This window comes from Euprymna scolopes, chromosome 29 (genome assembly GCF_053919585.1).
Source record: "Euprymna scolopes isolate OS-2025 chromosome 29, ASM5391958v1, whole genome shotgun sequence".
Lineage (NCBI taxonomy): Eukaryota > Metazoa > Mollusca > Cephalopoda > Sepiida > Sepiolidae > Euprymna > Euprymna scolopes.
Genome location: NC_136510.1, coordinates 13,167,064 through 13,193,284, shown reverse-complemented (window position 1 = coordinate 13,193,284; position 26,221 = coordinate 13,167,064). Strand labels below are relative to the sequence as shown.

General features: G+C 35.9%; 1 protein-coding gene and 1 long non-coding RNA gene across 5 annotated transcripts in view; one reads left to right on the top strand and one right to left on the bottom strand.

Moving 5' to 3' along the window:
• Positions 1-1,639: 1,639 nt before the first annotated feature.
• LOC145252495 (uncharacterized) lies at positions 1,640-26,221 on the top strand. The gene is made up of 3 exons (XR_013863605.1): positions 1,640-2,899; positions 19,376-19,748; positions 25,228-26,221. It is a non-coding gene; the product is annotated as an uncharacterized LOC145252495 (long non-coding RNA).
• The window catches only part of LOC145252493 (matrilin-1-like), a 55,105-nt gene continuing 43,435 nt past the window's right edge, over positions 14,552-26,221 (bottom strand). For all 4 annotated transcript variants that reach the window (XM_080111930.1, XM_080111931.1, XM_080111929.1 and 1 more), the window contains exon 5: positions 14,552-16,719. In XM_080111930.1, coding sequence (XP_079968056.1) covers positions 16,421-16,719 — 299 coding nt within the window. In that variant the 3' untranslated portion in view covers positions 14,552-16,420. The remainder of the gene's footprint in view (positions 16,720-26,221) is intronic.

The following is a 26,221-nucleotide window of genomic DNA, read 5'->3' as shown; positions in this document are numbered from 1 at the left end:
TCTCTTTTGAACCTTGTCTAGGAGTGAGAGACAAGCAGCAGATGCACCATCCCAGATGTGACAACAGTACTCCATACATGGGCGAATGGTGGCCTTATAGAGGTACAGGATACTTTCAGGCGTAAGTAGTTTTCTAGCACGGTAGAGGGAGCCAACCTTCCTTGCATCAGCCTTGACAATGCTCTCAATGTATCTATTCCAGTTCATACTCCCTGTAAACGTTAGGCCGAGGAGTTTAAAAGAAGTACTTTCAAGCAATGTGTTCTTGGCCATTGCTATTGGTGGTAGAGAAGGTTTCTTGTAGTTATTGAAGGAAACAAGCTTAGTCTTAGCAGCATTGAATGTGACCATCCATTTTTGTCTCCATTCCACTACAGATTGGAGATCATCCTCTAGTGTTTCTGCCATTTCCTTGGATATGTGTTCATTTGGTTTCCCCTCATATCTGTTATAGAGAGTGGTGTCATCAGCAAATATACCCATCTCCGATACAATTTTATCAGGGAGGTCATTTATGAATATCAGGAATAATAGAGGTCCAAGGATAGACCCCTGAGGTACTCCCGCATTTATGTCATATTGTTTAGATGTACGACCGTCGAGGACAACTTGGATTTTTCTTTTACTTAAGAAGGATTTAATTACATTATGAATTTTTCCAGTGATTCCATATGATCTAATTTTCCTTAGAAGACCATTGTGCCATACCCTGTCAAAAGCCTTAGATATATCAAGGGCTACCGCTCTACCCTCCCCTGTTTTGTCCAATGAACGGTATATACGTTCAGAAATTACAGTTAAGATATCTGCTGTTGAATGGGCTTGCCTGAATCCATATTGTTTGTCAGTCAGGAGTTTAGCAGCTGTTAGGTGCTGGACTAGGGCTTGATTAACTAAGGACTCAAATATTTTGGCGAAAAGCGGGAGGAGGCTAATGGGGCGATAATTTAGTGAGTCAGTTCTTTCACCAGAATTCTTGAAGACTGGTACCACAGAAGCGGTTTTCCAGCAGTCGGGAAAGCAAGATTCGTTAAGGCATTTATTAAAAACCCACTTGGTGATAAAGAATTTACTTTTTTTACTTTTTGCTTCTTATAAACTTTTCTTCACATCTATCTATCTATCTATCTATAAAAGTGAAATTGTGTGTGTGTGTGTGTGTGTGTGTGTGTGTGTGTGTGTGTGTGTGTGTGTGTGTATATACATTTCCCTACCAAATTACTCTGTCAATTTTCAGTCTATAGACTCGAGATTTGACATAAGGGGTATTGAGATTTGGGAAAATCTTTTTAATCGGTTTTCGGCCAGAAATTTGGCTGTAAAGGGGTCAAAATTTAACGATTTGATCGTTGAAAACTCTACCAAACTCCTCCGCTAATTTTGGGTCTAAACACTTGAAATCTTAGATGTAGACATGGATAAAACTTTTTAATTTGATTTGAGCCCAAAACAATAAATGTTAAAGGGTGTCAAAATTGGGGTCAAATTTAGAAAAAAAATTGACCTCTACGGTCTCTACCAAATTACTCAGCCAATTTTTGGTATTAACATTTGAAATTTTACATAAAGTGTATTCAAACATAGGGCAAGAATTTTACTCAGTTTTGGGCCAAAAATTTGGCTACCCATGGGTCAAAGTTCAAAAGATTTTATCTTTGCGGTCTCTAGCAAACTATTCAGGCAATTTTGGGTCTAAACATTTGAAATTTTACATAAAGGTATTCAGACATGCAGCAAGCTTTTAATGAGTTTTTGGGCGAAAATTTGGCTGCCAATAGGTCAAAGTTGAAAGAGTTGACTTTTGCAGACTCTACCAAACTCGTCCAGCAATTTTGGGTCTAAACACATTAAATTTTAGATGTGAGTTACTTGGACATGAGTCAAACTTTTTGATATATAAATATACATATGCACATAAAGTTATTAACAGTACATAGGATCCAAGCAAAGTCGGGCTGAACTGCTAGTATATCTATAAAATTGAAATTGTGTGTGTGTGTGTGTGTGTGTGTGTGTGTGTGTGTGTGTGTATTTCCCTACCAAACTACAGTGTCACTTTTCAGTCTACAGACTCGAGATTTGACATAAGGGGTATTGAGATTTGGGAAAATCTTCTTAATCGGTTTTTGGCCAGAAATTTTGCTGTCAAGGGTCAAAATTCAACAATTTGACCATTGAAAACTCTAGCACATTTACTTCTGCTCCTCCGCCAATTTTGGGTCTAAACACTTTAAACTTTTACATAAAGTGTATTCAGATATAGGGCAAGCTTTTCAATTGTTTTTTTCGCAGTTCTAGGAAAAAGCTTTGTTTATGGAATCTGCATTTAGATTTAGACAGGGAGAGAGTGGGGGAAATTGTTGATAGTGGTTGTAGCTAGTTGAGTGTTTTTTTGTGAAAGTTTGACAAGGAGGGACCATAGATTGGTATTCAGATGAGTACTTGCCATGAAAATAACGAGAGAGCATAAACAGCTTTGCAACGTCTCTTCTGTGGGAAAGAGGTTGCAGGGAAGAGAAAAAGGCATCACCTACTAGGTTTTGAAGCCGGTTTTTAACTCTACCAAGGCAAGATAGGACACGCCGAACAGCTCCTGCCCAAATGTGGTAAAAGTACTCCATTTTAGGACAAACTTGGCTCTTATGCAGATAGAGTGTTGCATCAACAATGAGATACCTACTGGAACAGTAAAATGATTCAACTATTTTTCCAGCGATTGTGGCAACAGATTTGATGTATGTGTTTCATTTCAGATCCGAAGTTATGATTCCATTGTGTAACTTAGTCCTTACATGCCCATACTCGGGACCCACACGTGTGCAGACAGTCACAAAGAAACCAAGACAAGGAATAACTTGATTCAATTTTTTCCGTTGAAACAACGGACATTTATTTCCAGGTACTTTCCAGCCTTTTCTCTTGTTCAAACCTGTTGCTCTTGGCCCATGTGTGTACCACATCTATCTCTTGTCCTCTCTATAATGTGATTCTTGGTCTGCGCACACATTCTTTTTATGATCTTTTTCTTTTCTTCCTTGCCATGACGTCACCTTCCATACGGCTTTGTCATTTGCATACACATGCTGTTGCCATACGCATGTCCATGATCTGTTATCTATGCTCTCATTTCGCCATTTGTTTACAACTTTAAAGATATTTTAGATTCAAAATATTTTTGGAAATTCTATACTAAACTATTCAATCTCATAGCACATTCTAATCAACTATTTGTTGCGGTCCCGTATGGGTCTGGAACAAAGACACGACTCAGTAAAATTAGTAGAAATAAAATAGACTCTCATATCAATCAAGTGAAAGTAACACTATGGTGAGCTACGATGTTCACTCTTTCGCTGCCGGAAATTCAAGTGCCCCGAGACGTTTTCTGCGCAAGCGGCTAGAGGCGCCCTTCTTCTTTTTACTGAATTGCTTTGGAGGTTCAATGTTTTGATTTTCTGACCAATCAGAGAGTTTTCCGGGCTGTCGGAAATTCTGTGTCTGGGAGCCGGTGAGAATCTTTAAAAGACCTCAGTATTTTCCAAAAAAAGCGCAGTTAACAAAAATTCAGAGATAGTGTTGGAAGATATATATATCACTACTGTCTGCAGCTCAAAACTAACGCGACAACACTTTGAACGTAGCAGTCGGCATATCAAACAATGTGGGCGAACACACAGACACAGTAACTAACTTTTGCATTCCCCCTTTTATTATCGTATGCTCACTTTAAATTAAGTTTATGAAAATAATTATTTTAAAACTTCTAACATTTTTCAATGAACCTTCCAGGGTGATTAATTAACTCTACTCAAAAACTTTCAGTGAAAATTATTTTATGTAGTTGAGCGAGGAAGTTTTCCTTACGATTTACAGACCCGTGAACTAATCACGGCTCTTGAATTATCAACTCAAACTTCCTTAATCTCAACTAATTTCCCCCTTTTGTTCACTCATAAATGAACTATTATTTTCAATGAAAATATTTCCTAAAAAGTAATAAATCTTTTTTTTTTTTATAAATTGAGAGTTAACTGTGTTTGTTTTGTTGATATATTTTCTACGAAAGAACATCGTAAATTCGACTTTCTGTCTTGCTCTTGCTCTCTTTACTTCTTTTCCCCACAATAATAATAAAATTAATTAATAAATAATAAACAAATGTAAGAAACCCAGGAAAAGGCCAAACTGGCGACCCACCGACGTGATTATTTTGAACACGCAAACATTTCTATAAAAAAAAAATTAAAAAAAAAAAAAAAAAGGCTATCTTCTGATGCTTCAAGTAACCAATCTTTTGATGTGAATTTCAACGAAACTAAACAAAATGAAAACAACCCAAGAAATAATTTTACTACAAATTCACCACGGACCAACAAAAAAAACAAAAAAAAAACTGCCTTCTAATACTTCAAATAACCAACTTTTGATGTGAATTTCAACAAAAGTAAATAAAAAATTCAAGAAACAATTTCACCAAGGTCGCGAAAAACTACGGAAATTCAACAAAAATAAAAAAAAAATAAAATAAAAATTTTTTTTTATGAAAACGATAAAACAAATCCTTCTGAATATAAAAATCTACTTTTCAAAAAAAAAAAATATATATATAATTTTCTTTTAACATAAAAACCTATCTTCATAACAAAATTATAAAATACAACACACAGCAAAAGTGTGTATAAAAAAAGGAAAACTAAAATGGCAGAAAACGAAGTCGACATGGCAGCAGAACAAGATAAACCAGTGCAGTCAATAGCGATGAAAACTCCGGCATTTATTGATTCAAATGTACTAGCTTGGTTTTCAATAATGGAAGCCCAGTTCAATCTTATGAACATTAAGCAACCAAGACAAAAATTTTACCATATTCTCGCGTCACTACCAACGGATATAGTTGGAAAATTACAAAACAGCATACTGGAATCAAAAGACTTTGATAAGTTAAAAGATGCTGTGATTAATCAGTATGAAAAATCAAAGCCTGAAATGCTGGACAAACTAATGTCATCTTCAATCATGATAGGACGTCCTTCGATTTATTTGAACGAACTCATGTCGTTAGCAGGTAGAATTGGTGTTGGAGAAGACATTGTCCGACATAAGTTCATCCAAGCCCTACCTCATTCGATCAAACCCGTGGTAACAGCACAAGTTGATCTCGATCTGGAAAGACTTGGAAAATGTCCGATGATCTGCTGTTATATTTTAATAGACAGGAAGCCGCGCAAATACAACAGATATCATGGAACCAAAACCATCGTAACCAGAGTGATGACGGATCTCAAAGAAAAAGTAATCCGTCACAAAAATCATATAATTGTCCAAATGGAGTTCGTCCTTTTAACAAGGATCAGAGACCCAAAATCTGCCGTTCACATCTATATTTTGCCGAACGTGCAAAATATTGCAAACCATGGTGTAAATGGCCAGACAAACGGAATGTACAAATGCAACCCAGTTCTCATCCTGCCTCCCCTGCTTTTAGTAAAACATCGGAAAACTAACCCGGCGAAGCGTGATAGCTTCCACATCTTCGCCGCTTCTTGAAGTAGCCGCACGGTTAGGAGCTATAAAATTGAATTTTGTTGTGGATACGGGAGCTGCAATATCTGTAATCCCAAGAAAATATATAAGCGGTATAGTTATATACCCAACAAACATCTCAATTGTGTCAGCTAACAGTCAGAACATTGAATGTTCCGGTCAAGCAGTATTAAACCTGGCACTTCATAACTTGAGGCGTGATTTCACTTGGACCTTTCTCATTGCAGAAACTACCAGACCTCTCCTAGGTTATGATTTTCTGAATCATTTTGGATTAATAGTTGATTGCACAAATAACAAATTGATTGATCAAACAACCAAAAGATATTCAAACGCACAGCCATCACCAATACTTATGAACATTGCTTTATGCTCGGATAACGTTGCTGACACAACTGTTCACACAATTTCGCAAAAATATCCCAACTTAATTTCTCCACATCGCGATTCCAACGCAACAAAACCTAAAGTGTTTCATAGAATTGAAACTGGCAGTAACCCTCCATCTTTCTCTAAAACGAGGCAGTTATCAGCCCAGAAATACAACATAGCAAAAGAGGAATTCAGGAAACTCCAGAATGCCGGAATTATATCCCCCTCTAAATCAGAGTGGAGTTCGGCCTTGCACATGGTGAATAAATCTGATGGGACTTATAGACCTGTAGGTGACTACAGGTTACTAAACACTATAACAAAACCAGATCGATACGAAGTGCCAAACATAAATTCCTTGTCATGAAAACTGCACAGTAAGAAAGTTTTTTCAAAAATTGATTTATCTTCTGCTTACCACCAAGTACCAGTCCATCCGGATGATGTGTGCAAAACAGCCATCACAACACCCTTCAGTTTATATGAGTATAATTACATGCCTTTCGGTTTGCGGAACGCATCTAGTACTTTCCAAAGGATGATGGACAATATTTTCCGCGACATCGATTGTATTTTTATATACATCGATGATATTCTTATTTTCTCAAATAGTGAAGAAGAGCATTCCAAACACCTCGATACTGTTTTACAGAAACTCAGTGAGTACGACCTTAAAATTTCCCTTTCTAAATGTATTTTCAATGTTTTTCAACTTGAATTTTTGGGATTTCACATATCTGTTGATGGTCTTAAGCCAAGTGACAAGAAAATCCGCGAATTAAATGAATTTCCTCAACCGAACGATTCAAAATCACTGCGTCGATTCCTTGGCAAATTTTTACAGAAAATTAGTTCCAAATTTCATTGAAATCAGTTTACCACTCACCGAGTGTATTCGGTTGAATCAAAAATCTAAGAAAATAGATTTTACAAAGGAGGAAGTTGAATCCTTTGAAAGGATAAAAACAAGTTTATCAGGTGTAACCGCTCTACCTTATCCCGATTCAAAAGCTACTAATTATCAGCTTGTTACGGACAGTTTCAGTTACGCTGTTGGAGCAGCACTTCATCAAATGATTGACAATCAACCAATTCCTATTGGATTCTTTTCAAAAACGTTATCACAAACTCAACAAAAATATTCTACCTTTGACAAAGAATTGCTAGCTGCTTATTTAGCAGTCTTGTATTTTAAACATCAGGTGGAAGGCAGAAACTTGTTGTTATTAACAGATCATAAACTGCTCTGCAGCGCCTTTAAAAGCCAAACACCTTTAAAATCCGATAGACAACAGCGTCACCTTTGTTTCTTGAGTGAATATGTGAATGATATTTCACACATAAAAGGTTCACAGAACATTGTAGCTGATTGCTTATCGTGACCAGCATATGCAATCACAATTGATATTTGTGACTTACAGGAGATGGCCAATCACCAAACCACTGATGAAGAAACGAAAACTCTATGTGATCAACTGAAGCCGTATCAGATTAATGAACATAATACAATCCTATGTGACGTGTCTTTACCTTTTCCACGACCTTTTGTCACACAAAAGCTCCGGAAATCTGTTTTTGACAGTTTACACAACTTGTCACACCCTGGAATTGCTGCTTCAACTAAAATGATAACTTCCAGATATTTTTGGCCCAAAATGGCCAAGTCAATAAAGGAATGGTGCAAGGAATATCAGCATTGCCAACAAGCAAAGATAAACAAACACACAAAAAGTGACATGCATCCGTTTGAATTGCCATCCAGCAGATTTCAAACTGTGCACATTGACATTGTTAGCCCTCTACCACCAGTCAAGAGCAAAACAGACCCGTATTTCTCTCCCTATCGTTATTTATTAACATGCATCGATAGAAATACGAGATGGGTAGAGGCTTGTCCATTGACCGAAATAACTGCAGCGTCAGTATCAACTGCTTTTGTTGATCTGTGGATATCGCGATTTGGTGTGCCCCTCCATGTCGTTACAGGCAGAGGTAGCCAATTCGAGTCTGAGCTGTTCTCAGAACTGTCTAAAATTATAGGGTTCCACAGGCTGAGAACGACTTCGTACCATCCCCAAGCAAACGGAATGATCGAGCGAGCACACAGAACATTAAAGACAGCAATTATTGCCAGAAGAGAATCTTGGTTGTCTGCTCTTTCTATAGTTCTTCTAGGTATCAGGATTACACCGAACGATTCCAATTATTCACCATTTACTGCAGTTACGGGTGCTAATGCACAGATACGTAGATTGTTAATCGATGCGTACGAGGATGCAAACATTGATATAACAGATGCTCACATAAAAGCCCTAGCTGAGGAGATGCAGAAATTTGACACAGACGGATTATCCAGTGGACATCTCCATTTTTTACCTACTGTGTACATTTCTAAGGATCTTCAAATTTGTGACAGCGTCTGGTTGAGAACAGACAGGATTTGAAAATCTATGGAAGCTCCATATACAGGTCCATTCCAAGTAGTACATCGTCATGGCAAATATTTTACTATTAAAATGTCTGATGATGTACACAGTAACGTTTCCATAGATAGATTGAAGCCTGCATATTCTTCAACAACGTCAAAAGATTTTGTTCCACCCCTTCCAGTATCTGACACTTTTGTATCTTCCTCTGATACAGAGGTTGAAAAGAAACAAACTAAATCAAAGTCCGGGAGAACCATCAGGTGGAAGAAGGACAACACATATTTTTATTATTAAAAATAAAAATGATGTAAAAATTTTCTAAAAAAAAAAAAAAAAAAAAAAAAAATTTTTCCCAACCTACATTTACATGTAAATATACTACCAAACTTTCCTTCACAAAGAAACCCAAAGCTATTCATCATGAACGATGAACCTTTAAACTCCGTTTACTGGGCGGAAAGTTATATGGTGAGCTACGATGTTCACTCTTTCGCTGCCGGAAATTCAAGTGCCCCGAGACGTTTTCTGCGCAAGCGGCTAGAGGCGCCCTTCTTCTTTTTACTGAATTGCTTTGGAGGTTCAATGTTTTGATTTTCTGACCAATCAGAGAGTTTTCCGGGCTGTCGGAAATTCTGTGTCTGGGAGCCGGTGAGAATCTTTAAAAGACCTCTGTATTTTCCAAAAAAAGCGCAGTTAACAAAAATTCAGAGATAGTGTTGGAAGATATATATATCACTACTGTCTGCAGCTCAAAACTAACGCGACAACACTTTGAACGTAGCAGTCGGCTGATCAAACAATGTGGGCGAACACACAGACACAGTAACTAACTTTTGCATTCCCCCTTTTATTATCGTATGCTCACTTTAAATTAAGTTTATGAAAATAATTATTTTAAAACTTCTAACATTTTTCAATGAACCTTCCAGAGTGATTAATTAACTCTACTCAAAAACTTTCAGTGAAAATTATTTTATGTAGTTGAGTGAGGAAGTTTTCCTTACGATTTACAGACCCGTGAACTAATCACGGCTCTTGAATTATCAACTCAAACTTCCTTAATCTCAACTAATTTCCCCCTTTTGTTCACTCATAAATGAACTATTATTTTCAATGAAAATATTTCCTAAAAAGTAATAAATCTTTTTTTTTTTATATAAATTGAGAGTTAACTGTGTTTGTTTTGTTGATATATTTTCTACGAAAGAACATCGTAAATTCGACTCTCTGTCTTGCTCTCTTTACTTCTTTTCCCCACAATAATAATAAAATTAATTAATAAATAATAAACAAATGTAAGAAACTCAGGAAAAGGCCAAAACACTACAACTTTTAAAAGAACAAAATCGACAGTTTCAGAACTTTTAAACTATACAGGTCGATAGATATTTAAATGTTAATGTGTTTTATAGCAGTTACTTATTGTATACCCCCACTGATTTCTGTGGAACGCAAAATATCGTGGGGCTTTTTTCCGACTAATTATGGCATGGTTGCTTTCAAGTCTAATGTAAATAAATTCTTGTTAAACTGTCTTATTAAATAGTTAAACTCTACCCAAGTTCCCATATTACCAATCATCAAAATGTTGTCTCACAGTCTACCCAAAACTTATTATCTTTTATCCTTGAATGGCCCTTGGCTTTGATAAGTGGTGACCCGTTATTAAAAACAAACGTACACACAAAAAAAAAAAAAAAAACCCCTTACAATTTATACCGGAAATTAATTTCTGATTTACAGTTTAAAGGCTTCAAAATCAGACGCAAATTTTGAACAGTCACGATATAGTAAGCAAGTCGGCCATTTTAATGCATTACAAAAATAAATAAATAAATAAATAAAAGAAATGCAATTACAACAAATGTTTGTAGGGTATTACTTTAAGTGTTTTGTAATGGGAGAAGTAGTTTTGGAATGAGCCGGATTCAGAGAAATATTTTCAGTGAAAAAGGTTTTTTAGGGCTTATAATCAAATGTGAGAAAATGAGAGACATTCTCATACGGTAAACAAAACGAAACGATCAGTTCAGAAAGCATATATTCACAAAAGAGATACTTTAGATATATTTAAAATGGAAGTTTACAGCAATAGGAAAACCCAGAATGTTCGTGAATATTTTTAGAGTTTTTATAAAAACAAGGGGAATTCATTAGTTGAGACATTGAATAAGTCTGAATGGATTAATTAAGAGCCTTGCATTGCAGAGGGCAGGAAAATCGTAATCAAAACTTCTCTGCTCATTTATATAAATTATAATTCATTGAAAGATTTTTATAAGAGTCAATATCCATTTGGAAGAGAGTTCAGTGGGAAAGATTTGAAATATTTCAATGAATAAAGTTTATACAGATTCGCAGACGATAATGAGCCAATCAGTTGTGTTTGTGTGTTCGCTAATGTTTGTTTGTGTATGAGTGGAGAGAGATGATGCAGAGATGAGCACTCAACAGAGGGGAGCCCAGTGACACCGATCCGTGATCTTGGGTCAACTGGGCTCCACTGGTTTATTGAAGAAAATCTGGCTTTTAAAGGATTTTAGGTGGCTCCCAGAAACACCATTTCAAATAAATTCAAAAAGTTTTCTGATTGGTTCAAAATATATTTATTTGTTTTTATTCAGAATAATGTATGCACAAACAATGTGTGTACAAATGCGTTTATGCATTTTGATTTTGGACGCTGATGTGTAAACATCAGTAGCTATAATGGATAGTATTGGGATACATCAGTCCGACTTCCACGAGTGCACAACTCGGGCATAACCTGTGTTAAGCCTAAGAAATATATTCTCGTGGTCTTTATAATGAGTGGAAGAATTCATCATCATCTGCAGGTGGGTACACCACAACATCATTCGATTTATTTTATCACTATTGTCTCCTGACTAATGGCATAAAAATCTTAATAAGAAATTGCTTTTTAAAAATTCCTAAACCAAATCATTATCATCATCATTGTCATCGTCATCATCAGGGAGGCGATGATGGCTAAGTAGTTAGCAATGCGGATTGGCAACCTGGGTGTACCAAGTTCGAGTCTAGTTCATTCCACAGAAACACTTTCATTTTGAGAATGTTGACAATCTTCGCATGCCCCCACTTTGTAAGTACCCGAGGTCCTTCTTTCTAGAAAGAATTCTATCATAGAAATATATCGGGGAAACCAATGCCAACAATATTCACTTGATTCATTTGAAATGAATGGAGGACTGATTCTCAGCGATCATCATCATCATCATCATCATCATCATCATCATCATCATCATCATCATCATCATCATCATCATCATCATCATCAACAACAACAACAACAACAACAACAACAACAACAACAACTATTATCAACAACAACAACGACGACAACAACAACAACCATCATCATCATTATCTTAATGCCTGTTTTACATACGAACGTTTGTTGGACGGCTTTTAGAAATTGACTAACAAACTAACCTATCTTTATCCAGGTCTTTATTTTTCTTTGTTATACGGCATAATCACGGTGACACACCTGTTCCCGTTAGATCATCAAAGTTAAGCAACGTTGAGCTTGGTCAGTACAAAAAATGGGTGACCATTTAGGAATTCCAGGTGTTGTATGTGCTCTCCACTTATCTTGGCATTGTTTCCAGGCATCTAGCATTTCTCCTTGCCACAGGACACAAGCAGTGCCGATTCAGGAGAAGAGTGGTTGGAGAATGTGTAACCCTTGCTTCACAATTAAAGGTATCCATTGTCTCTTGAGACTGAACGGAGGCATCAGTAGTATTCTTCTTTCTCTCAAATTCATCTTTCTCACATCCTCCTCATTTTTTTCTTGACCTTCCTCTGCTAAATGATCGTGCTATCTAATAGCAGTCGTTAATGGAATTGACAGAATTATGGGTGGATGGAGTAAGCTTAAGAAACGTCTGCCATTACTAACCAGCTGAGTGTTATCATTGTTGATGAAAGGAAGAGTCTATCAGGCATGTGTATGCAGAGTGATGATGTATGGGAGTGAAATGTGAAGAGTGAGGGTTGAGGACATGCGTTGCATGGAGAGAAATGGTATGAGAATGATAGGATTGATGTGTAATGTAAGTATTAGAAACAGGCTTAGATCTGATTACTTTTGAGGAAGATTAAATCTGGGAAGCATAGGGAAAAGTGTGCAGAAGAGGAAACTTTGTTTAGTATGGACATGTTTAAAAACTGTATGTAAGACAGACGTTAAACTGATGCATCATCATCATCAGCAGCAGCAGCAGCAGTAGCAGCAGCATCATCATCGCTGGATCATCATCATCATCATCATCATCATCATCATCATCAGCATCATCATCAGCATCGTTGTCGTCATCATCATCCAGTTTTAGTATTTAAGGGGCTGTGAATGACTCGGATGCCGAGTTCTTTAAAACCAGGCAACATCTCATGCTTACTCTCCATGTTCTGATCCGAAGGGTTGATGTAACGTTGCATGCAGTCATATCACTTCTCATGCACTCAAACCACATCTTCCTTGGTCTACCATGCTCCCTATTGCCAGGAATATCCAGGAGTGTTATGAAGTTCATGGAAAAAGTGGGTTGATGCACATGACCAAGCCACCTTAGGCACCGAACCTGGCTGAGCACATATGACATCCATAATCCCACCAATCACAAATTTCTGATGAAGCACGATTGAAGAGATCCTTTTCTCCACTTTGCTGTTACACCTCCACCTTATCATGGCATGGTCATTCAACTGAGAATCCATCCATCTTACAAGGGTCGTTCCAAAATTAATGCATCCTATTTTTTAACTAAAAAGAATGAAAAGTTGAAAACCTATGAAGACGGGACTAGTACCATTAAAATGAGGGGCCTTTTATTTTTCTACATAGTCACCACCATTGTCAATCCACTTCTGCCATCAATGGAGTCCAAAGTGTTTTTATCACTCACATCTTTGTTGCCACTTTGAAATCGACAAACCAATCTCCTAACTGTGCCAATATCAACTGGCTTCATAAACGTTCACAGTAGTGCGTGAATGTTGATCTGTTCAATTTTTTCTGCATGGAGGAATTCAATGACGCAATTCTGTTTCTGAAGCACATCCATAACAAGGGTTGCTTTCTTAGAGTCTTACACCGTCATTATCTGCAACAGAAAGATGTAACTTTCAGATCACCAATGCGTGTTCAGTCATCATAACAATGCAATTTGCAATCCTTTCTGATTCATTTGGGCGAAATAAAAAAAATAGGAGGCATTACTTTGAGAACCTCCTTCATATTAACTTTTATCCTTGAATGGATTTTTGCCTTGATGACCCATTAGTAAAACGACAAACAAGATTCGTTTTTTGCTTTATTTATTTTGGTTCAGAGATTTGGCGAAAGGCCAGCATTGGCGATTTTTGGTTTTATTATTTTGGTTTTAACTTTTTTTTTTTTTTAATTCAAACAATTGGTGTTGGGAGTCTTCATCTAAAAAGACAAAACAATCTCTGATCGTTAATCACATGGTTTCATCGACTTCCATCTGGGGTCACCTTTGATCTTTAAGGTGTCACTCAAACTTTTCTATTCAAACATTGTCCTCATTATGCAACATGGGTATGGGTAAAATAGCAACTTGTGTTCACTTAATTGTGTAGTATGGCTCCTTTTAAAGAGGTTTATTATGGTTTTGTCATTAAATAACTTAAAAAGGGCTGATATACTACAAAATAAACTAATTATTTAGATAGACAGGCTCATACTAACAGCATAAATTAATAATTAGCCTAATTTGTAAAACTTGCTTTGTTAGGGTATATCCAATCTTTTGCTAACGTCACTGGACGATTTTAACAACAATATTTGACTGAGCTCCGATCATGTGCCTAATGTCAATTAGAATTTCCATGGATAGAACTTATTTGCAAGTGCTTCCTGCCTGTGGATCACATTACCATGGGACTGCTTCCTTGCAGACTACAATATGGTCGTCCTCAAATCCAATGCTATCAAATACTTATCATAAACCGTCCCCATATGCAATCAAACTTTGTTCATTCCATACATCATTTTCAGTCCTCTCATAATATTCTTCATCTTTCAACTGACAGTCCATCCATCTCGTTAACCCTTATCCTTGAGTGAATTTTGGCCTTGACAAGTAGTGACTCATAAGTAAAAGACAAACAAACAAACAAACAAAAATTGACAAAACGACAAACGCAAACTGGTGTATGATAAGATATAAATCATTTTATGAAAATAAATGTACATTTGACTAAATTGGAAGAAAAGAAACATCATATGGTTTGAACTAAAATATTTAAAGCATCGAAATAAGTCTTGGTATGACATTAAAAAAAAAAATAGTTCGTTTTTCCATAAAATGACTTTTCCAGACTTTTTGTTAGAAGAGCTCAACCTGTTTAAAAAAAAGTCAAACATTTTAAGGTGCTTATTTGGAATAATAACAAAAATCAAAAACCGAAAAACTGAAGTTTAACTAAAAGCAATGTTATCTACCTTAATTGTTATGTCAATTTAACTAATTGTCGAAGTTAATGATATCTTACTACATTATTTTTTTTTTACACAGGCATCACCACATTATCATGGTCAAGAGGCCACTCGAGGATAAGGGTTAAAGAGTGTACAATAGAAATTGGACAATATAGTAATCAATTTGGTAAATTTGTTAACTTATATGGAACGGCTCATCAAGAACTTATTTACGTTAGACTTGAAGACAACCATATTGTAGTCAGCCGGAAAGCAGGAAAACGGAAGACAATTCCACAGGCGTGCAGTTCTAAGAAAGAAACTTTGTTCATGGAATCTACGTTTAGGTTTAGAGACAGATAAAGTGTGTGGGGAATTATTGATAGTGTTTTCAGCTTGACGAGTGTTTCTTGTGAAAGTTTGGCGAGGGGGGACCATAGATTGAAGCTCAGACGAAAACTTTCCATGAAAATAACGATACATCAGAGACAAACTCGCAACATCTCTTCTGTGAGATAGAGGTTGCAGGGAAGAGAAAAGGACATCTCCTACGAGGCTACAAAGTCTATTTTGAACTCTATCAAGGCAGGACAAGTCCTTTCTAGCAGCTCCTGCCCAGATGTGGCAACAGTATTCCATCCTTGGACGTACCTGGCTCTTATATAGATAGAGAATTGCATCAACAGTGAGATATCTATTGGATCAATAGAAAGATCCCACCATTTATCCAGTGGCGTTGACAACAGATTTGATGTACGTGTTCCATTTAAGATCAGGAGTAACGGTCAAGCCCAGAAGCTTGTCAAAACTTGAGGCCTCCTGAAGACGAGAGCCATTTATTTCAATTGATGCCAGATGTGGATGAGAGTGTTGATGATGTAAAGAGAGAAGCTTGGTTTTAGATGCTTTAAAAGTAACCAACCACTCCTTTCCCCATTGTACTACATAATTGAGAAGACATTTCCAGCTATACCATAGCTAGAGATCTTGTGAAGTAAACCTTTATGCCATACTCTATCAAAGTCCTTTGATATGTCAAGAGCAATGACCCTAGAAAGGTTGCCTTCGCACGAACAATTTACTTTCACGATCCATCGATCTGCCATTATCGTTTTTTTTAATGCAGTTACCTCCCCTGTTATAAAAAAAACTCTTCTATTTATTATTTAAGTAACACTTGCAAATTTTCTCTGAAAGCAATTTTCATTAATAATTAATTTCCTACTTTATCGTTTTTCATAAGATTTTGGATATGTTACTAATTTCGACATGATAATTACAGTGGGTAGCAAACGTATTTGATACATTATTTTTTTTGTTTTTTTTTGTATTTCTCAAGAAATATCAAGTTAATTTGAATGAAATTTACACCCAATCTTTGAACAGATATTATTTATTTATTTAAAAACAAAACAGAAATAAAGATATACTTAGTTGACAAATATTTATTAACAAAAAAAATCAAACATAGTCAAATATATAACATTGCTTTCAGTTGAAATTCAATTTTTCGATTTTCAATTTGTGTTATTATTCCGAATAAGCACCCATTTTTATGTAGTTTTTTTTTCCTGTGACTGGTGTGTGTTTCAGGAATCTAGTCTCAGAACTGGTGCCCAAAGAAAGGTACACAGTACACATCGTTACTGTAGAGACGCAATCCGTCTAAGAAAGTTGGTATGTCACTGAAATACTTGAGGGAGAACAGATGGTCAGCTGTAGGTTTTGAAGTGTACGATTCTATTTCGAATCGTTGCTTTTGCCACATACCGATGGCCAGCGCATAAACGTTGGCCACTCTCTTTAATCGTTCAGAGGCAATTCGGACCTTTGATCCACAATTTGAATAACCATCGGTCAGAATCAAAACATCTTTTATTGATTGTGAATTTGGCCGCATACCTGAAAAATGAAAGAAGAAAAATTAAAGAAATTTATTTTTCAGGGAAAATTTTACGAGTAAAATTTCTTCGAATTTTTTAAAGGAAAGATTAGACATTAACTTAAAAAAGGAATTCTTACTATTTAAATAAAAGTTCATTGATTATTTTGTATCGAAAACAGATTTTTTTTATTACAATATTTGCTTATAATGAAATATTGGTACTCATGCAGAGAGTGATCCGTGCTGAAATAATAACGTTATAATTTAAAAAAAACATTCTTAACATGGCGAGGAGGGTGTTTTGTACCTATTCTGTACTTGAACCTTACAATTGAATAGAAAAACATATCATAAAACTTTAATTAAACGTGGAAATACGATTTAAAAAATAACGCGGATCACTCTCTGTATTAGCACCGAAATATGATAACTATAAAAAGTAAAGTATATAGAAACTGGAAGAATACCAGTCCTAGAACAGGTAAAACTAATTCACCAAAGAAAATATTTTCCATTACTTTTATCGTCCCTTATTGATCCCCAGACAAAGGAGGGATTTGACCTAGTAATTAATTTCCGTTCGTTTGTTCGCAGTTTTATCAATAACCACACCTGGGATTTTTTTTTTTAAATTTTGTATAAACTAAAGGTATCGTGAAAAAGAAATTTTTGCCAGAACAGATTTTCTGGGATAACTCTGGTTGTCCCCATAGTGGGGATTATAGGCGTAAAATTGCCCCCAAACCGTTTGCCCGTTCGTTTGTTCACACTTTTTCAATAACCACTCCTTGAATTTTTTTGAAATTTTGCACAAAGATTAATCATGGTGAAAGTAAATTTTTTACTCGTGGAGGGTGACCCTGCATGCTTGGTTTGTTAAGATTAAAATCAAGATATAAAATCTTATGTCTTGAATCCTTATTCCAGTTTTGTTCAAAGTCCATTATATAATTTTGATTCTGGAAAATGTCTAAAGGAGGTTAAACAAATTGAAATTCAGGGAATTTTAATTAATTAGTATCTAATGACTATGGATCAAATTTAATGCAAACGTGAATTTTTTAAATTGTAGTGAATTACATTAGTTCATTCCTAATAACACGGTACAACAGCAAATGAAAATTGGCTAGTCAGAATCAAATTTTGATTTGTTAACTTTTTTTTTTACATAGGCATCACCACTTATCAAGGCCCAGAGGCCACTCGAGGATAAGGGTTAAAGAGTGTACAGTAGACAATTGGACAATATAGTAATCGTTAGTAATGGAAATTCGGTAAATTTGTTAACTTAACTGGAACGGCTCATAAAAAACTTGTTCACGTTAGACTTGAACATAACCATATTGTAGTCAGCTGGAAACAATTCCATAGGCGTACAGTTCTAAGAAAGAAGCTTCGTTCATTGAATCTACGTTTAGATTTAGGCACAGATAAAGCGTGGGGGGAATTATTTATAGTGGTTTCTACTAAACGAGTGTTTCTTGTGAAAGTTGGGTGTAGTTATTTATTTTTCTTTCTACACATCTGGACGTAGTATCCTTTTTTTCTACGATATCTTACGATATTTATTGTACGCTGGACAATTATTTCTCTTGTGAGAATTTGAACTTTTAGCAGGATTTCTACCTTCTTGTCTAATCGATGTTTTTTTCTGTTTTTGTATTTCTTTTCTTTCCATATCATGGAAATATTTTCTGTTTCCCGTATATCCATTATTTCTTTTTAGTGTTTTTTCTTTTTTTCATTTCTTTTGTGTTAAGGGTTTGTATTGCTTTTTCCAGATCTAGTGATGCTTCTTGAAGCATTCTCTCTTTGAGCAAGTTATCACGTGCCACATATCGGAGTGTTAAATGCTATTTAAACGCAACAATTTCAAATGCGACCAACATAATTTTATATATTAAATAACTAATAACACATTATTATGCGTTACTTAATAATGCAACAAATATTTGAGTCGGATATTTTTAACTTCTAAAGCAATAAATTTAAGGTGATTAAACTATTTTATTAAAACAACTTCTTATGAATATAATTTTGTGTTTTTTTAGATTAAAAATGAACAAACAGAGAAATGAAATGTTGACAGGTTTCCTGTTTTGAACTCATTATCTCCCGTTAAGTTACTCTTAACTTTGTCATGCAATGTGACATTTCATGTTCCATTTCTATATGAACTTATTCAGTCTTTCGATTTCTTTAACTCCTTCATTTTTCTACCCTGGTTTGTTGTTATTTTTTTTACTTTCTCATACTCGTCATTTTTTTCTCTTTCAGTTTTTACTTTTCTCTTTAAATAAATATACCTGGCGATTATGTACTAGTCCTTAGAGTCATTATTTTTTTAGAATAGTTTATCTGACTGTGAAGTGTGTGCGAAGACAGTACATTAGGCGTGTTTCTATATACATTGTAGCTTCATAATTACAATTGTATGGTGTCATTGTAATTTATATTAATTGATTATGACATTACAAACCTTAAAGTAAAAGTCAAATTTGCTTTACGACGAAGCGTGTAGTAGGTAAGAAGGGGACACTGAGTAGTAAATAGGCCTAGCGATTGTGGTATGTTTTTGTTGATTTCTGGGTCAAAGTATCTTCCTAATGTTAGGAATTCATTTATAAGTCAGACAGGAAATAATTAAGCTGCACTATTTTACTTTCTTTGCAGATTTTTGAAGCAAAAATAAAGCATGGTTACATCATCCAAGTGTGTTTTGTTATATTTGTGGGAAATATACGTTGCAATCCAACAGGAAAGAGATCCATGAATTTGTGAAGTGTGCTTATCTTGCTTACTTCAAAGTAATGCTGGATGATCAAGATAAGGCATGGTCACCCCGTATTGTATGCAAGCAATGAGTTGAACATCTTCGACAATGGAAAAAGAAGGATAGAAAGTCACTCCACTTTGGCATGAACTGAAAAACCATGTGCAGCCAAACCGAAGAGAATCAACAGGAATTCATTGATTTATCCGAACGTCAAGTTTGCAATTAAGCCAATTCCACACTACAATGAAATTCCTGTTCCAGTGTTTAAAGGTGTTATATTCCTAAATACTTAGGAAATAAAGACAAACGTGAGTTACACCGAGTGGTATGTGTAATGGGGTTTATTTATAATACAGAAACGTAAGGCTGCTCGCCTAAGGTAAATAGAAGTACATAGTAACAAGTATGGGGAAGAAAGTCTGATAATCAACACGTAAGACTATCCGTCTTACTGCGACTGCTTGTCTGCCGCTGTCTGCCAAACAGTCCAATATATATATACAGTTTGTAACCGGTGTATAGCCAGTTATGTTCCTTCACAACACCTCCCCCTGAAGCTGAAATCTTCCTGATTTTAGCTTAAATACCTCTTCCTTTTAGGGTCAGGGCTTAATCTCCTGGTAACTTTTCTCTTTCTTGCGCTTTTCCTTCTGGTCAGCGTTACCCGGGGTAAAGGTTTCTGTCCAGCCCGTATGGTCGGTTCAGGCGAAATATTCATTGTTTGCGGTACACACGCTGGTTTTGGTATATCAAAAATATCGCACAATGTTTCCATTGGTGTCTCTTCCACATTTGGAGACAGTCTGGGACGTATTTGATTTCTGTGTCTTTTGCAGACAAAACTTAATCCTTGGATGGTATAGACCATGCTCCCAATCCTTTTTTTGATAATACCTTCAACCCACTGATTTCGTCCATTTTGAAAATTTTTGAAATATACATTTTCACCTGGGGAGAAGCACTTGGTATTAAGGTTTTCTTTTTTGAAAACTTTCTTTTTCTCTGGTAGCAGCCTATCGAAGACAGATCTTATCTTTCTTGCAAACATTAGCTCAGCCGGGGAAGAATTGACATTATTATTAGGATTTGGTGTCACCCTGTAAATTGCTAAAAATGTTTGAATACATTGTTCGTCTGTGTCCGTAGTAAGATTTTTCTTAAGTGCCCTTTTAAACGTATCTACAAATTTTTCGGCCAACCCATTCGATCGTGGATGGTACACAGGTGTTGTCATATGTAGAATATTTAGTGAGTCACAGAATTCTTTGAATTCATGAGCAGTAAATGCTGTTCCATTATCGCTCACTAAGGTTTTTGGCACTCCAAAACGGCTAAAAATTTCATTAAGCGCACTCACAGTGTTTTTTGCTGTTGGATGTCTAAACTTAAATATTTCTGGCCATTTTGAAAAAGAATCTACAATAATCAAGTAAAAATAACCATTTATAGGTCCCGCATAATCAATATGCAGACGTGACCAGGGTAGGTCCGTCTTTGGCCATGGCGTCGTTTTTACTGGAGGATCTCGAGCTGCTAATTGACATCCTCTGCATGTCTTGACACATTTTTCAACTTCCTTGTCCATACCAGGCCAGTACACATATCCTCTCATAAGGGATTTCATTCTCGAAATGCCCGGATGACCTGTATGAAATTCCTTCAGAATTTTCCTCTGTAACGTTAGTGGAATTACGCTCCTCTCACCATACATGAGCACATCTTCACAGATGGAAAAAGGCGTTGTTTGATCTACCTTTTTATTTTTTTTTATCCATCCCAATTGATTTTTCATTTTCTTAATGAAAATGTCATTTACTGCCTCTTTTTTTATTTTTTCGAAAGTTACCGGAAGTTCACGTATCATATTACACATTGAACTTGTACATTCACTTTCGTCTTTAAGCGCAGCAATTACCGTTTCTTCGAAACTTTCGCTTCTTTTAGGGATCAACCGTGATAATGCATCTGCGTGTCCTAACTTTTTTGAGGATACATGTTCCATCTTAAACTGATAGTTTAAGAGGGTTACAGCCCATCGCTGTAATCGATTCGCAGTATGTGTGGGAATGCCTTTCTTTGATCCAAATATGGTAAGTAGGGGTTTATGGTCGGTTTGCAAAATAAAAGATCGTCCATGGAGAAATCGATTGTACTTTGTAATTCCAAATATTATCGACAGCGCCTCTTTTTCAATTTGGCTGTAATTTTTCTCCGCTGCAACCAACGTTCTTGAAGCATGGGCGATAGCTTTTGTCCTACCATCCTCATACTTGTGAAGTAATACAGCGCCAACACCGTAATCACTGGCGTCCGTTGCTAGTATTAGTTCCTTTTCTGGATTGAAATGTGCCAATGCTAAATCTGACAGTAGACATCTTTTGATATTTTGGAAAGCAGATTCACATTCCTTATTCCAATTCCATTTAACACCCTTTTTCAGTAACTCGTTAAGAGGAGCTCTTAAATTATGTATGTTGGGGATGTAAATTGCATAGTATTGAACTAATCCCAAAAACGATTTTAATTTTGTCACTGAATCTGGAGCAGGCATCTTTTCAATTGCTTCAGTCCTTTGTGGATCCGGTCTTCGACCCTCTTTGTCGATTATTTGACCTAGATATTTAATTTTTTTCATAAAAAAATTGCATTTTTCTGGGCTCAATTTAAAACCAAATTCCTGTATTCTTTTGAATACTTCTTTTACATGCTTCTTATGATCTTGCAAATTTTCACTTTTAATTAGGATATCGTCAAGGTAGGCCATTGAAAATTCCAACCCTGCCAGCATCGTGTCCATAATTTGCTGGAAAATAGCAGGAGCAACCTTTAATCCAAAAGGAAGCCTCTTTAGCTTAAAAATGCCCTTATGAGTATTTATGCCTAAGTATTTGGAGCATTCATCGCTGATCTTAATTTGCAAGTAAGCATCTGAGAGGTCTATCTTAGAAAAAATTTTTCCTCCGTTAAGCTTAGAGAACAGATCTTCTGCGGACGGAAGGGGATAATTATGGTCCAATAGACAGTCATTTAAACCCGTTGAAAAATCTCCACAGACCCTTATTCTGTTATTTTTTTTTCTTTACATACACGGTTGGACTTGCCCAATCTGTGTGGTTAACTTTTTCAATGACTTCCAGTTGTTGAAGTCTATCCAACTCTTTTTCGATTGCGTCCATCGCTGAAAAAGGCACATTCCTTTTAGGTTTGAATACTGGAGTGGCATTTTTCTTTAATTCAAATTTTGCCTCTGTCTTAATACAGAGTCCTAGTCCTTCGGCAAAAACATTGGGAAATTCAGTTTTCAAATCCTTCAGGAAGTCTTCCCTTTGGTTTGCTTTTTCTGCAGTTAAAACGTTACAAAACGAATTTATGGGTTTCTCCCATAAATTAAACAGGACAATCCAATCTACCCCAAACAGGCATGTATTCTTTCCTGGTACGACGTACACTTTGGATTTATGAGTCTGGTTAGCGAATGTCACTTTGCATTTTAATTCTCCCTTGAACTCTAATCTTTTGCCGCACACACTTCTCGCCGTCTTTCTGGTTTTCGTTAATTCAGGTCGACCTATCCTTTTCCATATATCTTCATTTATAATACTAATATCTGCACCGCTATCCAGAAGCAATGTAACCAGATGTCCATTTATCCGAACATCAACATATTTCCGTCTTTCGCAGCTTTTTTCTTTATTCATGTGAAGCGTATTTACATTATCGGTCCCTTGTCTTTTCTTCTGGGCACAGTATGTTCCCTTGTGACCTCTGAGACCACATTCATAACATATTTTGTTCCTAAACCAGCAGGTCTTATTGTTGTGTCTTAAACTACCACAACATTTACACTTTAGCTTTGGGTCTTTGTATCCTTTAAGGATCCTGTGTTCTTGGAACCTGGACTTTCTTGTGGTCCCTTGCCTTTTTACTTGCTGCACCTTAAAAATATTTTTCTCTTCAATGCGAGTGTTGTCTTTCTTTATGTTAATCAGACGTTGACACTCTTCAGTGACTTTTTGCAATGTTATGTTAGGATCCGCCTCCATAATTGTTAGGATCCGTGAACGTATATCTTTGTCCCTTGGTGCTGTGAGACCTTGTACAAAGATTAAACATTTAAATTGGTCTGCGGAAATTTCATTCAATTTAAATGATTCGCATAAACAGTTCACAGTGCAAGCATATTCTAGATAGTCTTCAGCTTCTGCCTTCTGAATGTTCAAACATTTGTATCTAGAGTGAAATAGGCTATCCCTTTTATCAAATATTTTCGACAAGGTACTAATTGTTTCCTCGAACGAAACCTCCTCCGGTTTTTTTGGTAGAATTAGATTTGCATACTTGGTGTTTTCATCAGTACCCAGTTTTTGTAGTAGCAGGGTAACTTTTTCCTCATCGGTCCAGTCTAAACATCTTTTCGTAAAAATTGTTTCGTATCTTCTGTAGTATGCAGGGAAAGTAACACCAGTATCCGGGGAGTAACGAAATTCCGTTAGTGAATTTGAAATACCCTCGGCAGAAAAATTAGTCTTCTTCCCGGTCGACGTTAGAATTAGCTTTTCTAAATTCTTTTGCTGTGTCGACATTTGTCGTTGTAGTATGTTTGTTTGTTCTTGTTGTGCCTCTAAAGTTTTTTGTGTTCTTTCTTGTTGTTGTTGCAGCTGTTGCTGTAGCTGTTGTTGTTAAATTTGTTGTTGTTGTTGTTGTTGTTGCGCTAAAAATTGTTGAGTCATTTTTGTCTGTTCCTGGATGCTAAGGGCTAGAGCCTTAGTTAACTCTGCTAATTGTTCCATGTTAGCTTCTAGTACAAAAATGTCTTTTCGAATTCTACACAATAATTCCAAAGAAAAATCGTAAATTTACGTATATCGTAAATTAGTAGCAATATGCAGACACAACACGTTTCCACAAAGTTCATCCATAGTAATTCAACAGGCTTTGTAAAATAATTCTTTTTTTTTTTTTTTTTTTTTTTCAACAACGTAAGTTCATACACAAAATATTTCTTACTTCCCACGACAAATAGTTCCAATTATTTATATAAAGGCAATAACAAACAATTAATTTTCCAAAAAAAAAAAAATATATGGCTGCCGTTCCCACGTGGCATAAAATGGTACAATAGTCGTTGTATTTATATTTTTTCTTTCGAAACTCGTAATCCTTTAGTGTAGTTTCGAATTCAACTTGCGACCATTTTTTTTTTTTTTTTTTTTTTTTTTACTTGTCAAAATAAATATAAATTCCACTTTACCTTGAACATGTTTCTATAATTTCTTGTGAGTTCTTTACGAAGAAAAATCCGTACTTTTCGCTACTTTAGGTAGGAAAAATTTTTAAATTCATTGACGCACGTGGTCAAAAATCCTTGTGTAGTTTGTTTTTTTCGTAAAACCAAAAAATCCTTGCATTGTACACAGTCCTTGGTACGGTAATTTATCTCTGTTAAGAGAAAGAACATCCTTTCGTCGCCATTGTTATATTCCTAAATACTTAGGAAATAAAGACAAACGTGAGTTACACCGAGTGGTATGTGTAATGGGGTTTATTTATAATACAGAAACGTAAGGCTGCTCGCCTAAGGTAAATAGAAGTACATAGTAACAAGTATGGGGAAGAAAGTCTGATAATCAACACGTAAGACTATCCGTCTTACTGCGACTGCTTGTCTGCCGCTGTCTGCCAAACAGTCCAATATATATATACAGTTTGTAACCGGTGTATAGCCAGTTATGTTCCTTCACAACAAAAGGCTTGTCTGAATTGAAATTGCCTGATTCTGAAGAAGACCAAACCTCTATTTTGTCCACTGACAAAAGTGAAGCCACTGTTTCAAATGTCGGTTTTCCTCCTTCTTCACTACCACAGTTTTTTTCTTAAGGAGAACTGAATGATCTAACTAGAGATCTCCAACTTTCCAAAGAATCTTCTGAACTTTTAGCTTCAAGAATCAAAGAAAAAAATCTACTTCAGCCTTGAACTCTTGTAACCTTCTTTAGAAAACGCCATATTGAATTCTTGCCATATTTAACTCAGGAAAACGATATAGTATATTACAACGACATTGCTGGTCTGCTGCAGCAGCTTGGTGTCAAACAGTATTACTCCCAAGTTTGGCGCCTTTTTATAGACAGTTCTAAAAGTAGTTTAAAATGTGTTCTTCTTCACAATGGCAACTTATATAAATCAGTTCCTATAGGCCATTCATTGACCCTCAAAGGAAAATATGATGAAATCAAATTTGTTCTTGAAAAGATTTCATACAGACAGCACCAATGGATCATATGTGTCAATTTGAAAATGGTTGGGTTTCTCCTCTGGCTACAAGGTGGCTACACAAAATTTCCTTGCTTCTTATGTTTGTAGGATAGCAGGGCAAGAACAGAGCACTGGATAAAAAAAAAAAATTGGCTTGTGCGCAGTGAACTGATTCCTGGCTCTCTCAATGTTCTGACTTCTCCTTTGGTGAAGCGTTCTAAAATTGTGTTTCCTCCTCTTCACATAAAGCCTGGCATCATGAAACAGTTTATGAAGGCTCTTGAGAATAACGGCGACTGTTTCAAATATATTTGCATGAAATTTCCAGGCCTAACCACAGAGATATTAAAAAGCTGGAATTTTTTATGGACCCCAGATTTGAAATTTAATCAATGATGCAAATTGCTGTAATTTATGATTCCTGCAGAATTGAGCGCCTGGATGGCATTTATGAATGTAGTAAAATTCTTCTTGAGAAAAATAAAGGT